General features: G+C 34.8%; 2 protein-coding genes across 5 annotated transcripts in view; one reads left to right on the forward strand and one right to left on the reverse strand.

Annotated features, from left to right (window-relative positions):
• Positions 1-16,922, reverse strand: part of GATAd (GATA zinc finger-domain containing protein GATAd) — a 23,082-nt gene extending 6,160 nt beyond the window's left edge. Inside the window, exons 1-5 of one of the 4 annotated variants that reach the window (XM_013313823.1) lie at positions 16,066-16,922; positions 15,264-15,416; positions 6,279-7,052; positions 5,868-5,931; positions 5,013-5,161 (exon numbers count right to left, since the gene is read on the reverse strand). In XM_013313823.1, coding sequence (XP_013169277.1) covers positions 5,013-5,161; positions 5,868-5,931; positions 6,279-7,052; positions 15,264-15,416; positions 16,066-16,218 — 1,293 coding nt within the window. In that variant the 5' untranslated portion in view covers positions 16,219-16,922. Of the gene's footprint in view, positions 1-5,012; positions 5,162-5,819; positions 5,932-6,278; positions 7,053-15,263; positions 15,417-15,576; positions 16,032-16,065 lie in introns of those variants that run through there. The other 3 variants (XM_013313822.1, XM_013313819.1, XM_013313824.1) reach the window with 3 other exon arrangements.
• Positions 7,168-15,241, forward strand: LOC106119001 (chondroadherin). Its single transcript, XM_013313825.1, has 8 exons — positions 7,168-7,272; positions 7,363-7,546; positions 9,270-9,452; positions 9,988-10,211; positions 12,399-12,597; positions 13,746-13,924; positions 14,494-14,663; positions 14,837-15,241. Exons 1-8 carry the CDS (start codon positions 7,240-7,242, stop codon positions 15,114-15,116), a joined length of 1,452 nt encoding a protein of 483 aa, XP_013169279.1. The 5' UTR covers positions 7,168-7,239; the 3' UTR covers positions 15,117-15,241.
• Positions 16,923-17,009: the final 87 nt, after the last annotated feature.

Genomic DNA, 17,009 nt, shown 5'->3' on the forward strand with positions numbered 1-17,009 from the left:
CCCGCCTCCACCACCGCCAGCACCGCCCCCGCTCTCCGTCACCTCCGCACACGAGCTCGCGTTGCGACGTGACTCTGTTGACACATTTAAATAAGTTGACGGTAGTAACCAGTATTAATACAGGATGGGACGAACAGGATTTACAAAACAGGGTTATGAAGGAAGCTCCTCCTGTTGATTTAGTGTACGATATCTACACTAGGGAACTGTTTAAATCGAGTGTGTAAATGTGGCAGTTATTTAAAAAAGGTAATTGTAAGAGTATAAGCAAAAAAGATAATGTGTACTGACTGTTCCTGGCGTGTTTGCCGTCATGTCGCGGGCGGCGGCGGCGCGTGTGTATAGTGTCGCGGCGCATGGCGGTGGGGCGCGGCACGCCGTGTAGCTTGTAGTAAAGTCCGCATGCGTTGCACACCATCTCGCCGCGCGCGTCACGTCGCCAGATGGTAGTGGTGTGTGTGCCGCAGTTGCTGCACGACAACTCTACGCGCGCAACGTTGCGCGCACCCCCCGTGCCCCCCACGCCTGCTGCACCCCCCGTACCCGTCGTGCCAGTGCACGCTTCCACTGGTTCTTGCTATAAATATTGAAAAAATCATATGATATAAACATTTACTAAAGCTTACTACTACTACTATAGTAACGCCTATATAATAACATATTAAGATCTTACGTTCTCTGAGGCTGGGTGAGGCCAGGCTTGAGGCGGGGGGTCGCAAGCAGGCTGCGCCCGAGCCGGGAAGCTCTGCTTCCTGCGCGCTGTGCCCCCCGACATAGCCCCACTACCCGTGCGCCCTGAACTCGTCCACTCGCCATTCTGTTAGGTTAAACTTTTTCTTTTAGACTTTTACGGGAAGGTAGCTGTTGGGCGCGGGCACATTATACGCTACTTTTTATAATTTTACGCTGACGAAATTTCGAGCCATCGCCAGTGTTAAATAATTGTAAACGAAAAAAATTAAGGTCACAGTATAAAAATGATTCATTAGTGATATAAAAAGAACGAACATTTTCACATCACAGTGTTATTGACTCGGACAAAAAAAAAGTTCCTCTCAATGACAACGGTCGACGACATCGAACATAATTACAACGATCAACTGTTGATATATTCAAATTATGCTAATTTTTCCATTTTTCAAACTTATCAAATTATATACATGTTAGTCATATATACAAATGATATCATCAAATATCTAATTATTTTTATATTATTCCTGTTACCATTACATATTATGAAAGATATCTTTAGCATTTTAGCTAATAACACAGCAGATATATTTGTTTGAACTTATTTAACGATAATTTTACCCTATCATTTTAACAGTGGTAGAGCCCGCTTTAACATCTTCGCACGAATCGGCCCGACTCGCCCGGTGAAATACCACGACCACACAGAAGACAGGCGTGAAGTGGAAGCAATTCCGCGTTTCGTCTGATAAGTGTGCGTCCCGGAGGCCTAATTTAGTCCTCTTTCCCTTCCCATCCTTTTCTTTATAAGGAAAGGATGGGAAGTGAAACTGGACTTTCCGGATGAGAGGATACAAGGAAAGGGAAGATATCTTCTTTCTGTGCATCCTCTCCTCCGATTAAAGGTAGGCAACACATATGCGATTGCGTATGTCTATGGGCAGCGGTCACTTCGCTATTCCAACGATTTCGGGTGGCCGCTAGCTCGTTTGCCACCTTATAGTATAAAAAAATCATTGCTCATTTCTAATACTATGATATAGTAAAACGTCTCGAGCCAAAGTTTAGCCTACCTATAAGTATCATGTTATAACATTACTAGGATCATTGTTCGTAGGTCAGTCTTCAAACTTTTATATAAATTAGTAAGAAATAAAAAGGCAATAAAATTCCCAAGAGAACATTTACAGCTTTATATCACTAGATACTGAAACTTGCTTATTCCTTGTTACTTCATTTATGTATACCTTATCCTTATTTCCGATTCGTATAAAATAATAACTACACGACAATCTTACTAATATAAATGAAAAAGTTTAGATGGATGGATGTTTGTTGGACTTCTAGAACGACTGAAGGAAAGCCGCGGAATTTTAGTATAGATACAGAGAATACTCTGGAAGAACACTCAGGCTACTAGTGAGATATAATGAAAATTTGTATGCTAATTTCCCAGTAGGATATAAAATAACAAAACAAGGTCTCGACTGAGGTCATACTGTACACGTATTGAGGAAGATTTAACGATCATAAAACTAAAGGATTAAGTACATATAAGATGTATGAACCTGTACTTCGGAAAATTACAGATTAAAAACTAAATCAGTTGCTCAAGAATTTACAAGTTATGTTTCTATGCATGTGTTATACGAGTACAATAACCGATAAAGAGTCCGTGACCTAAAACCAATATACATCATGCATACAAATGAAGCTGTTCATAATTACACAAGTAAAAACGTAAACTCACGTGCTTCTTATTTAATAAGACAATACAACACACTATTAGCAAATAGACTAAATTTATTATCACCTAACTTACGTCTTCTCTAACTAAAACCTAACAATTATTTATCAATTTTATGAAAATAGGAAGCCAATTTTAAACCTTTTTGTGAGTTAAAACAGTTTGATAGATAATTTAGTAACAACCTTAAGGAAAACTCTATTTACCTTCAATACGACAATAACACGTCGTTCTGTATGCACTAAACAATTTAATTTATTTCCAACAGGCGCCAGTATTATCTCGCGCCCGGACAATACAACACCGATTGTCGGTTATACTATTATTTACTTATATTTATTGTGGTATCAAAGTGCTTTATGAATTATTTATTATTATTTAATGGTGACTATTATTAAGCGATAAAGTGGTAATAAAATCTAATCCTGATTTATTCGTTTAAAAATTATTATAACAAAAAATCTTTTTGTACAGACAAGTTATTAAAAGGTATATACTTTGAGATGTAATACATATTTACCCATACTTTAGAAGATAAATAAATAGAAGATTTTTTCTTTATAAAGACTAGCTGTCGCCCCCAAAACAACATAATTAGTAGCTTATGTATTCTTTCCAGACTATGTTATATATGTATGCCAGATTTCATCGAGATCTATTCAGCCGTTCCAGAGATACCTTCAAACAAACATCCATCCATCCAGGATTCCGATCCGATCGTCCATCGTCGTCGATCCGTGATCGGAAATCCTTAACATTGACCAGTAGGTTAACGACGCTTAGTTAGGGTTAAAGATTGTTATTTTATTTTTTTCACTGTTAAAAACGCAAGTTCATCATGAAACATCCTTATTTTTAAATGTCCTTAAAAATGTTTTATTCGCTATTTGCATTATCAAGTTTCCGACGTTTTATTAACAAGATTTCCTATAGATTTTCTAATCTTATAGATATTTTATCTTTACCGGTGCCAGATAAAATAAATTTTCATTAAAAATTACACTTCAATCAGTTATTGTATTATAATTTGACTTTAGAACACTATTGTTATTTCAGGTTTTTCAAAAGGAATAAGAGGGATGGTTATATTTTTGTAACTTAGGTGTAGTAGAGACTTATATAAACCGTTTAAGTATTAAACTTGCATTTATTAATCTCCGACACTATTTTAACTTGATTCGGTGCATAATTTTAATTGTCGAAAAAAGAATAATCAAGGGCTTAGCACGAAAATGTGCGAGAAAGGATTCCTAACGTTATCGAGAAAATTAAATTTGTACAGCACCCTCATCGGATGTAAAGTGTAGCGCCAATTTTCATACAAATGTTATGGATTACGTTACGAATACTTTCTAGGAAAATTTTCATGCTAGGCCCTAATCACGGTTCGTTTCACGATTTTTTTTTCTTTTAATTTTCCTTGTTTTCTAAAATGCTTTGTTAAAATATATGCACGGTGTAACTTTTACAACGGTTATAAATGTAGACTTTGTTATCTACGAATATATGAGTTTTTAATACTAAGCCAAATTTGTTATTACATTTTTATTACCATCTCATAAACACTAAGTCAAGTTAATCTTTATTATGGATACCAAACAAATTCTTAAAAATAAATAGTCCCGGAAGAATCATAAAATAAATACTTAATAAAATCAATTTCATAGAAATATTAAAAAAAAATCCTCAGGCCTCACTGATCACGTTAATAAAGTCAGATGATATTTCGGGATAGCCAAGTACATAAAGGTTCCGCCCATCCTCCCCCACCATCCCCTTAGTAACTGCGATACATTCTTTAGTGGCTTGTCGTTTGCTCAAAGCAATCGACATGTTCCTTTGGTATATTTTTACAAATGTTTGTTACATTATATAGGAAGTTGGGAACAGTGTTTTATCACAATATTTTATTCACGAGACTAGCTGTCGCCCGCTAACTCCGTCTGCGCGTAATTAAAAAAAAAATAGTTCCCGGAAGTTATTCGTTTTTTTGCTCACCTTTTAAACCTTCCCTAGACCTCCACGAACATTTCAAGACCAAGATAAGATAAATCCGTTCAGCCGTTCTCTAGTTTTAGCGAGACATAAGAACAGCTATTGGTTTTTATATATATACTAGCGGACCCGACAGACGTTGTCTGACAATTTGACACTGCGATGGTAGCGCCGTCTGTCGGATCCAATGTAAAACATTCCAAAATCAACAACTACTAATAAATTAAAAATTAATTAAAAAAACATTGTCCAGCGGACAAAATTGTGAATCTAAACCATTCCCAGATCCCCTTGAACACACACAAAAAATTTCATCAAAATCGGTCCAGTCGTTTGAGAGAAGTTCAGTGACATACACACTCACAGAAGAATTATATATATAAAGATAAAGATATATAGGTAGATTAAGGGTTAATTGTCGTTTATCTATAGTAAAGGATTTAGAATTGAATATGGTATAAAGATACTGTAAATACTCGCATAGCAACTATACAAAAGATATCCCTATCTCTGTCTTTTTCAAAGAGAGTGTAAGAGATGATAGTATGTTTTTATTAATGTTTTGATAGTGGGAACGTACAGTATCACTGACCGGTGAGACAGTCCCGTTGTGCTGCAGCAGGTTGGTTGGCAGTGGTGAGGTGGATGTCCGCAGCGGGGACACCGTCATGCCGAGATGTTTGCTATTGATGAGCCGGCGCAGCAGCTGTGTCGCTTCTCCGCCACGTCCTGTAAGTTTACTTTTTTATTTATTTTTAACAACAAATGGCAATCGAGTGAAAGAATACAAGAAGTATTGTTTCACTGTTATACGAATGGGGAGAAATACTACCTTTTGCTTGCTATAGAAATCATCATGATCAAGAGTAGAAAAATTAGCAAAAAACACTCTGTGAAGTGTAGCCATAGCAACGAATTCCGTCAAATTTCACTTTTAATATAGTACATAAATTATTTAAAACAAAAATGGTAGAAGGAATATTTATTAAATCGCTAATTTGACAGGTGACATCCCTATCTACGCTAGCGCCACCTACTTAGAGCTTTCAGTTTTTCTTCCCATTTAGTTGTCGAAGTTGCCAAGCGCGTAAGCAATGATTTATGTATGTCTACGAAAATTATGATAAATTTCTGTTATAAAAATTATATAACATGCAGATTATAGCTTACGTTAGTATATGAAACGGTATAAATAAATCAATGATCGAGAAATACCTAAATTCACTACGATCATCCCACAGAAATAACGATCTAGAAACGTGACAGAAATAAGAAAAGTCGTCCTAATGGCTATGTTATGTTACTCTTCGTATTATTATCCCACCACCATATTGCATTCCTCTGGGTGTTAATGAACACATGCCCAGATCTGTTACGATATTACTACCGTTCTGTCTATGTAGGGCCTGCCACAAGGACTCTTTGACGTTTTCACCTTCGTGCGGGGGCTTCGGCGACGACTGCGTCGACGGCACCGACTGTGTCTCCTCCGGATCGTCCTACAAATATAACGATAACAAACTTATATTGGGCTAAAACAAATGTCAAAAAAAATATGCGTCACATGGAACATGGATGTATAATGAAAAGAGTTTTGCCTTATAAATACTTGCCAAGTTAGAACAAGATTTAAAAAAAAAACAAAACAGCCAACTGAAAACAAAACATAGTCCAGCAGGATGAAAATATTGCGGGTTTTAATTTGGGAAGATCCTCACGATCTATATCCGCCATTATCAATACTATTGAAGTTAATATAATATTTTTAAAAATGTTTATTTAGAATTTTATAGTTTACGCTACTTTGATAAAGGTACTGCCACATTGTGTGGGAAAACAAACTAACCTGTGACATCTCAGATATATCCATTTGTAACCTGTCAGGATCAGAACCGCTACTGCTTTGACTGCATTCCTCGTATATGTCTTTCGTCTGCTTCGCTTTGCTGCCAGTTCGCCCGAATAGGTGTTGCTTGTACTCATCGGCAAAGTTGACGTTTTTACTATTCGACACCGTCCTGTGTACGTATAATTTAAGAGATTCTGCATCTGTTCGCTCTGTGGGGTCGACGGGTTCAGTTTTAAGAGAGCTATATAAAGATAGATCCATTTCCTTATTGTCATGGTCGTCGTTGCTACCGGGGCTGGCGGCGGGCTGCGAGGCGCCGTATGTGTATTGTTCCTCAGCGTACTCCTGGCTGTAGCCCCCCTCTGTGGCGCTTGCCGGGTGCGTTTTATCGATTACACTCGCATAGTTCGGAGGGAAGGTCTGAGATTCATCACTATCCCGCTGCGCAACCGCCACAGCCTTGCTTATTATATCTATAACTGCATTACAGTGCATCACCTCTCTCGCTCTGTCGGAGGGCGGTAAACTGGGAACATTGTTGAACATTATGTGCGGACTCTCCTCCGACTTCACATATTTCATGGGATCATAGTTCTTAATCTGAAGGAGAGTGACCGCCGCCTGCCTGCTCTCTAGATTCTTCATCTCCTCCGTAGAGTCCGGTGACCCGACTTCCGCGTATTTGTTTCTAATAGCTTGATCGTAATCATCATTCTCGGAGTAAGGTTTGATAATCTCTTCGAGCTTATCGGACGCTATACTGAGCACCTCCTAAAAATAAAAATGAACAGTTTAAACAAACTTCGATCCATATTAGTAGCACGATAACACAAATAAACATTAACCAATGACGCGTTCGTTCATTCTATGTCATGCCGCGATATCACTCGCCTCTTAACAGATAAGATAGTGTGCATTTGTATTGGAAGGTGTCGGAGCAGTATCCTTTATAATTTTAATGAGAATGTGGCATCAGAGAGAGTTGAAACTAGTGAGTTGCGCAGAAATTATGTGTCGGTCGGAAGTTTGTGTGTGGCGACGAGTACAGTCAATTAGCACTGATGGTGTTTGTTTGTTGTAGGTGTTAGTGTTGTTGTGTGTGGTTGTGGCGGGCGGTGCGGCTGCGGCCGGGGGAGAGGGCGAGGGCGGGGGTTGCGACGTGTCCCTGCAGGACATCAACAACCTGACACTCAACTGCTCCCGCCGCGGTCTGCACAGTGTGCCAAGTACATGGCCACAGGAAATCGACAACACCGTGGACAAAGGTACGGATTCAATAATAATTTCTTTTTATTTTACATAATATTGGGAAAAGATGTTTGATTTTTTCGGATGAATCAAAAACTAATAACTACTTTATTTACTAAAAATACTTTTACTTGTCTCTCTCCTAAAGAGAAGCAACTTATCAAACAATTAAACTGTCATATTAACAAGAAGTCATTATCAGGTTTGTGTGATTTTTACATAAACTAGGTATATACTTTCATGCTTACTTACACAAAATATAGACGGGATATTTTGTGTAAGTATTTTGTCTTGTATGTAATGTTCGTGGACAAATACATGTTATTCGATTAATTCAATAAATAATTAAAGTGTTTGTTCGTTTGTACAAACACGATCGTTTACTCTGATATTACATTACAATAAGCTACTTGCGCGTTATCATTGTTCGAAGAAAACCTAAAACTACAGACAACAAAACAAACCACATATTTCAAAACGCAATTTACTCTTTTCATGATATTGCGTAACGATTTTATCGTAATAAATACAAAAACATCAAGTATAAGTGAAGATCTATGAATGGATGATGAATGAAGCGAAATGCTTTGATCACGCGTCATGGAAACGCGTAATCCCTGCCTACACTTCTGGGTTACGGGCGTGAGTTGTTTAAAAATTCCCTATAATGTAGACTACTTAAATACTCCCGGCGTGGCCCGGGAATATAATGAGACAAAATAATAAAGCCTGATTAAGATAAACTCGGCTTCTGGTGGAAAACAATCGTAAAAAATGTTCAATGATTACAGAGTTGAATCATTACAAACATTACTTTCTTTATAATGTTAGTGTAATGACAAATCACAACTTGGCATTCTTCAATTTTAACTGCGAAATTAAAACGTACTTGCCTACTTTTGTTTAAATTGGTTTCGCGGACATGATGTATTTTGCGTTGCTCATTACGAAAATCCGATATTTTTTTATTTGTATGGCGTGTCGGGAAGAAAAATTCTCATTGGGCCGATTGACAGGTATGCCGATGTGTGTAGGTAGACTATGTGCTGACGAATATAGGTACCTGACTATCTATCACAACTAGGTTATCCGCAAACATAACAGATAAGATCTAGGCACCATTTCCGACGAATAGAGGTGTAAAATGCATACAGCGGACCTAATACGAAAATTTGCGACAGAGAATGACACAGATAAAATTAATTGCTGTAAAGAATATTTGAGCCTATTGAATCGATATTGAATTTATTGTAACCGTAAGTTTCCTCTGTCAAAACAGTACAAAAACATTTTGACATCCCTCTCACTTCACTTTCCTTGCAAAAACAGAATTAACAATATATTTTTGTAGAAATTTCGGTAGCGTAGGCCTGTGAAAAGATAAATGAATTGTGAGAAACGTGACGTGAAGGGAGAGACAAGCGAAATGACGTATGATCGGTGGACGAGAACTGTGGGCCAATCACGAATATTTGTGACAAGCGGTGACGAATATCGTCATCGCCAAAATTTGTATGAAGATGACGATACGAAAGCGCTTGTCGCAAATATTCGTGGATAAGGATAGGGAGTTTATGAAAATGCTTGGCAGCGGAAAACCACAGATACTGTGAATTTTGTCTACCATAACACAAATAGTGTTATCTCTATTTGTTCAAAAAGAATGAAAGGGATGACGAGCGCCATTGCAAAACCCGTAAGAGCAACATGTTTCAACTTTAATGTATGTAATATTTTTAGATGGTCACGTATTGGTGACATTCTTTAACAACAGCATCACGAACGTAACAGAGCTACCGTCGGTGCCTGGGAACAGGATAGCGATTATATTTAAATCTAACGCCATCGTAGAGATAGTGGACAGCGCTTTCTCTAACATACAACGATTGGTTTACTTGGATTTGAGCAATAATCATATATCAGGTAAGTCTTCTTCAATGTAAGCATCGTTTTGCACTTATAAAAGCAATATTTCATACATTTATGTGTTGTCATAAGACAAAAAAACTATAACAATAACATACAATTGCAGAAATGATCTTAATCTAGATCATTCTTTAATCTCCAATCAAAAGAGTCACCGCATAAATTTTAATAATAGTCATCCGACCCAGTTGCCCGCTTTCTCTTAAACGACGTTTATAGGTCGCGCAGAATCGCTAATAAGGTGAATACGTAAAACCTATGACGTCATTACACCACGTAAGCACTAACTACCTGAATCTCTAAATGGCCAGTAACGTCGTCCCTTAGTATGCGATATCTACAAAAATCGTAGGTTTCTGAGAGCACAAAACGTTCGAAACATAATACAGGAATGATTTTATACAGATTTTGGTCTCAGAAACTCACGGTGAGGGAACTAAAGTAGTATCTAAGTTCTTAATAAATATTGTGTTAAGTATTTTAATAAAAGTACACTAAATAGAGAAAAACTGATGGACCATATTGTATACAGGTGACGTACTGAGGAGTGAAATCTTCCAAGGACCTTACAATAACACCGTGTACAACAATATAGCACTGGAGACATTGAACCTGGGTCGAAACCAGATACACTCACTGGACAGATATCTGTTCCAGTATACGCCAAATCTAACGCGCCTCTATCTTAATAACAACCCGATAGAAATACTCGACCATGTCACTGTATTAGCTCTATCCAGTGCTACCAACTTGCAGGTAAGTTTAAACTTAATTATAACTTATATTAACTTCACGAAAGATTAATTACTAACCTATTATTATATTATTTTTATCCGTACCTGTTAAAGCAGAATTTAAAGTATAAATTATTTTAACAACTTGAGTGGCAGAAATGATTAAAGTTAATGAACAAAAATTAAAAAAAAAAAAAAAACAAGAATATCTTCTATTAAATTAAAATGTTGAAAAGTATTTATTAAAATGCCTTATCATATTCGCATCACTATTCGAGCTTTCACTTACAATGACGTTTTATTTTGCAAAATATATTAGCATTAAATTTTTACATAAACGATTCTCTTGAGTTGTATATGAAACTATATAGTTTCTAATACTTGATAAAATTTAAATAGACATAAAATAATATTTGAAAATCTCAAGTAATAGCGAATTTTAATACTTTGAATAAGTAATTTGAAAATTAATTAAATAGAAATTGAAAGGAAATCAAATATTTCTGATATAATTTGCATGCAAACGTTTATCTTTTAGAAAGCATTATTTTCTCCTTATCAATACAAATCCCCTTGTTACGTAATGAAGTAATAAACAATATTTTCTTGTATTATTTTATTCAGATACGATACATACAACGTTTAAAATATTTTTTTAAATCTTACTAATATTATAAACGCGAATATTTGGACGTATTAATGTTTGTAAGAAGGTATCTTCATTAGTGTATGGATCTCGTAGAAATTTGGTATAAATATAGAAGGCAGTCTGGAACACATAGGCTACTAATTACGTTTTTTAGTACCGCGCGGACGGAGTTGCGGGAGACAGCTTGTATAAATATTTTAAATATCATATTATAAGTGGTCTTTAGTTAGATTGTACATGTGTATAAATAGGCGTATGTCACGATATCGCAGTTAATTCAATTATAAAAACCATTACAATTATTGATTGAAAATCGATTAAGTTAAAAAAAAAACCGGTTGCGTCATCGAAGCGCTTCCCACGTGAATGAGAATAATTTACATAACTTTATCAATATTCACATAACTCTTAATTTTATAAAAAAAAGTTAATTTACTATAAAAACAAATCCTTAAAGGAAAACTTTCCCTCGTTATTGCGACAAACCCTTGAGTTTTCACCTGCAAGTCTATACAACTAACTCAAATGAAGATTAACAACATGGCTTACAACAATATCACCATTTAAAAAAAAAAGAAAAATAAATTAATAAATGGTTTTACTATGAAAGTGAATATCAATTCCAAATTCAAAAACAGATAAGAACGTGTATAATTAATTGTATTCAAAAATATGCACCTTTACGATTTGCACAGATCGCGCCGGAATCAATAAACATTTTATCGTTAAAAACAAAAAAAAAACTTACGTTATCAGAGAAGAAGGATTGAGTTATGTACCAGTCCGAACAAGATTATAAATTGTATCAAAATGACGCGCATATCGACGCCGGGAATTTCCCCTTGAGCTTGTCTAAAGATACAACGAAGGCTTTACATTTGAACAATGGAAACATGAAATGAGCGCTAAAATGTCACTAAAAATTTCTAAAATTGAAACTTATAATAATATAAATACTACAAAAAGTATATTACTTTATATTTATATGACATATTAAGGTATTATTTATTATGTACGAGCGTACGATCTCTTTCCCTTCACTATACAATAGGCCTCGATATTCCAAATGACTAATTTTACGTGGGTTACATTATCATCATATTACGTAGTTGTTTACGTTGATATTCTTGTATTTTCATATATGTATGATTACAGAGTATATTGTATACGATAAAAACAATATTAATATCAAGTTTACCTTTGTTAATGAATTTGTAATAAGTTTAAATACAACGTTATTAATATAGATTATTAACACCACGCTTTTAAATAGAATTAAATACTATAGTTATTCATATTGGCGTTAATATTTAAGAAAATAGGCAACTAACAAATCGTATTATAAAAATGACTTGGGCACAATATTATTAGACTTAAGCCGACAGCAAAAAGGCATCATATTTTGTACATGGCATAAATAAGTTAAAGCACTGCATATTTAAGAAGAAAAAAAACAGTAAAATAACGTCGCTCATTGGACATGGGGGTGAGGAGGTAAAAACTAGTGGGGGTAATTAAAACGTATATTTAAAAGTATATTTTCACAACTTTCAATTCCAGGTCTTAGATTTATCGAACACGGATATCGATTCTATACCACTGGATGCGTTTAGAGGTCTAGTGAACTTACAACAATTAGACTTATCCAGCAACAAGTTTGTCAATGTTCCCGAGAGTCTGAGTATAGTTGGCAGTACTCTTCAATACCTCACATTCAACAACAATCCGATTGTTGAACTCAATGATGACAGCTTTGTTGGTAAGTTGCATACACTGCTGTACTCAGAGTCACCTTTAGAGAAGATTTAGCACGCGAAATCTATACTTAAGGTGCGATACGACTTTGTGTGCGGCAGTATTAATATATATTTTTATTTAATGTTTATGACCTTTGCCATTAATAACAAGACTAAGCCTTAGCGTTATAATTAAACACTTCTAAGTATAGTAAGGTCAACAATGTATTGCAAACGTAATGGAAAACTAAATATCAAACACTACTATACCAAGTTTTTTTTTCCGTTTTATTATCTACTATTATAATCTTAAAAGTTAAAACAGTAAATATACAGGTGACTTAAACCAAACATTACAATTAATGTTTTACTCGTTAGTTCGTAGTTATTCGTTACGCATAAAATTTCTTGTATTATCTATGAAAGGAAGAGGGGTCGATAAAAATGATGTATTAGTTCGCCGAATTACATGATTAAGTCATTAATAAATACGCAATGACAGAAGTATTGATATCGCCGGAACACGATACATGCGTCAACATTTCTTTTTATAAGAATTCAACTAAAGAAATAAAAATATATAGACAGGACACACCTGCTTTTAGTACAAAAAAGAATTCAATTAAAGAGAAAGCGCATAATGCATTAATAAGATATAGACTGGACAATTACGCTTAACAAAGATATCTATACATATCTGAAATTAATGCGTAGTTAACTCGTAACCGTTGGCATTTTTTGCCAACTTACTCTTGCCTTAATGTGGACAAATAAAAAATATTATTACTCATTTCGATATTTTTAACATATAGTTCGACTATAACACGGAAGTGACTGTGTAATTGAGTTTACGCGTGTACGATACCGCGTCGATTCAGATAAAATCGGATATAATCGTTACATCATACCAATCCTCTATCATTTTCCAAATTTAAATATAATACCAACATTTTGGAAACAAATGTAAATTCAGTCATATGCAATTAAAAACTCGTAACCGAAGTATACACGACTGCTGGTTTCTTATATCAAAATCTTTGTATAAAACATATCGTCATCCCTGTCATTATGTTTGACAAAACAGAGATAACAATATGTTTTAAACGGAATTATTTTCAAAGTAATCGATGGTTATTGCACATAATAAAAAAAATATGCTTGTTTCTAATAGGTCTTAGCAATCTATTGGAACTAGAAGTCGGCGAAAATAGTTATCTGGAGGAAGTAAAAAGAGGTACATTTACGCCTCTTAAGAAATTGCGTATCTTGCATCTCTGTCATAATACTAATCTGAGATACATCAGCCACAACGCATTCAGAGCTTTGAAGGATAAATGGACTTTAAAAGAGGTAAAAATTAAAGCAACATTTATATTGTGATATTAAATTTATATTCCTAATGCAAAAAAACAATAGATAAAGACACAATTGGTAAAAAAAAAATATCTCTGTCCACTCTATTTGGTTTAAAGGATGTGAAAAAATATTGTGGAAGCAATAGCTCTATGTATCCAGTTATTAATAAAACTATTTCTAGAACTAGACAAAAAAGTAAAGCTAGTGGTTATGTAAGAACATTATGAATCAACGCACAAGATCTGTACAGACAAGACAATATCTATAAAATATATTAAAGTAGCAAGCAGTAATAAATAATAGTTGATTTAATAATCATTACTGTTACTTAGATGTTAACACAGATTTTCAATTTTATCTTATAATCACATAATGTAATCATAAAGTATGTCTAATTTGATTTGCCCCACTTTGGAATGCTTACATGACAGCTACAAAACTGGGTCATCTGTGTAATCATTTTATTCTTATTTTTGTATCACTATATATTGCAAAATTTACGAAAGTAAGTAGGACAATTAATAAGTCTTATGTTACTATTAATCATATATATATTCTTATAGGTATATATGGATGATAACAATTTAAGTGAATTATCAGCGGATTTAATGCCATGGAGTAAGTTGGAGATTATAGGAATGACAGGGAACAGTTGGCTTTGCAATTGTGACCTTGCAGAGATTATAACTAAGCAGGAGGCGGGGACTAAATTTAAAGATGGAGATATCCCATTGTAAGTAAAGTAATAAATTGACAACAAACTTGAAAGCAATTAAATAATAATTTGCGTTATAAAATTACAATTATAGATACAAGATACAATTTTTAATAATTTAGAAAGAAGTTGAACTAAATTACTTAGGATTTCAATTTATCATGTTTCAAAGATGTCTATGTTATTTTTAGTTGCGCTGCACCAATGAAATATGCTGGATCTTATGTGACAAACATATCTATGACATTTTGTCCAACATTTGACACAACATTTGCAAAAAAACATGGATTCTCCTTATCAAACTTAAGACCAAAACATATACTGTGGAGTATATTTGGTGTAGCGGTAGTTGTTTGCATTGGAATGTTGGTTGGATTGCTTGTGAATACAATCAAGGCTTTCTATAATAAAAAGCTGCGGAGCCAACCTATTCGTTACATTAATCTACACTCTGATACAAGCTATGCTTGAAAATAAATATGTTTCATAATAGTTTGTGTAAATTTCATATCTTACTCCAATATAGTATTGATTAGATAAATATTAAAATATTAATACATATCATTGATTAGTTGTAAGAATAAAATTGCAATTAATCATTGTTTTATTTAAACTCACCTCTTTTGAACCAGCTAGTGAACTTGTATACTGAAGAAACTGTTCTAGGAGCCTTTCTGATTTGTGAGTTAACTCTCTAAATGTATGAAAGTCATCAAGTTTGTGTGCACAGCTCCCACATACCACCTGTGGCAGCATATCTTCTGGTGATACCTAAAATTATTTTCATGTCATCATTTCAAATATATTAATTTCGAAATTTCACAGTCATTCCTACAGATGATGTGGCCAGTGACCTTTTGCATGTATAATCATAGATGGTGAGTCATTGCTAGTCAATCTGATAATACACAGTATAGCAATATCCTGCTACCTTTGCTTAATTTAGATGGAAGACAAGTTGAAGATAACACTGTATGACTGCAGTCCCCCACATTATTTGTGTCTAAATATAGAGAATATTGCTTCCGAAAATAGCAATATGTATGTGGTTGAAAAGAGAATATGTAGAGTGCTGCATTAGGTTGGAGGACGTTGGAGAGGTGACGGGCGGGGGCCGGGGCGGGCGGCGGCAGCTCAGCAGAACGCGATCATCTCCGCGCGCTCCTTTGTTATCAGCGGCGACTGATACAGCGTCCGCCACCCGCCTCGCCTATCACTTCCAAGAACGACATTAGTCATACATTCGAGCACTCGACGCGTGGGCCGTAATATGATATCACAATGCGAAAATATCCAACACCCGCGAGAAAGTTAATGGCGCTTATCAGTATCCACAATCTCTTACGCTTAGACTAAACTTTCACACGAGAAAACGGCATCTTCTTAGCGGTAAAAGATAAAATATTACTCAATAAATTACCATTATTGATAAATATGTCGTTATCATCTCAGATAGATGTGATTTATCCTTATCACGATCGAATATTGGAAGTTTAACATCACTGCAATTATCGCCACAGAATGATAAACAAAGGCGACACACTGAATGGAACTTCGGCGGCAAATTACACATATTTAGAAACCAAAATAGAGAAACGTAATCACGACGAAAGAAAACATTTAGAAATAAATCTTTTAACTAATATAAAAATTAAAGTCTTGATGAAAATATAACTCAGCATGCGATGGTGTAGAATACATCACATCGCGATTGTCAACCAAACGTACGATCAAGCTACACACACACAGAAACACCCCATTGTTTACGGTACACTGATTAATGCGCGTGTATGCGCATGCTTGTGGCGCTAGTGTTCATTTAGTTGACGTACTGATAAAATGATAACATTGTCAAATGATTTCTGCTATCAGTAATATAAATATTAAGATTTTTACATGTATGCAGTGTCCACATTCTGCATGAAATAACAATTTAAACTTTTGGTATGTCCTTTAAAAAACAGAACTGTCTTATTAATGTCGTAAACCTCTTTTTCATATCAAATTTTTCGCTGACATACAATGCAGAACCCAGAAAGTGGTCATAAATTGGAGATATCGTAAATTATAACAATTTTAGAGAGATTCTAAGGGAAAATGAAAGTTAACATTATTTTCTATAAACAAGACTATTTGCTTAGTGTGTTCTGGCTGTATTGTAGTTTAGCTGTGTTTGGTAAAGATGCGACTTCACATTGAAGATACGATATTTTGTGTTTGCGATATCCCAGCACTCATTGGAGCTTATATCAAGTGCTTTAAAATTTAAAATATTGAGGAAATAAACTTAATAAAATTTGAATAAATTTAAGGTATTACAATGATGATTGACGAAATGTAAATTATACACATCTTACTTATCTT

Source organism: Papilio xuthus, unplaced genomic scaffold (assembly GCF_000836235.2).
Source record: "Papilio xuthus unplaced genomic scaffold, Pxut_1.1 DF827542.1, whole genome shotgun sequence".
Classification (NCBI taxonomy): Eukaryota; Metazoa; Arthropoda; class Insecta; order Lepidoptera; family Papilionidae; genus Papilio; species Papilio xuthus.

Coding starts and splice junctions, on each gene's coding strand:
- LOC106119001 (XM_013313825.1), top strand. CDS start 7,240: ATGAGAATGTGGCATCAGAGAGAGTTGAAACTA. Junction 7,547..9,269: donor CGACAACACCGTGGACAAAG/GTACGGATTCAA, acceptor TAATATTTTTAG/ATGGTCACGTATTGGTGACA. Junction 9,453..9,987: donor GAGCAATAATCATATATCAG/GTAAGTCTTCTT, acceptor TATTGTATACAG/GTGACGTACTGAGGAGTGAA.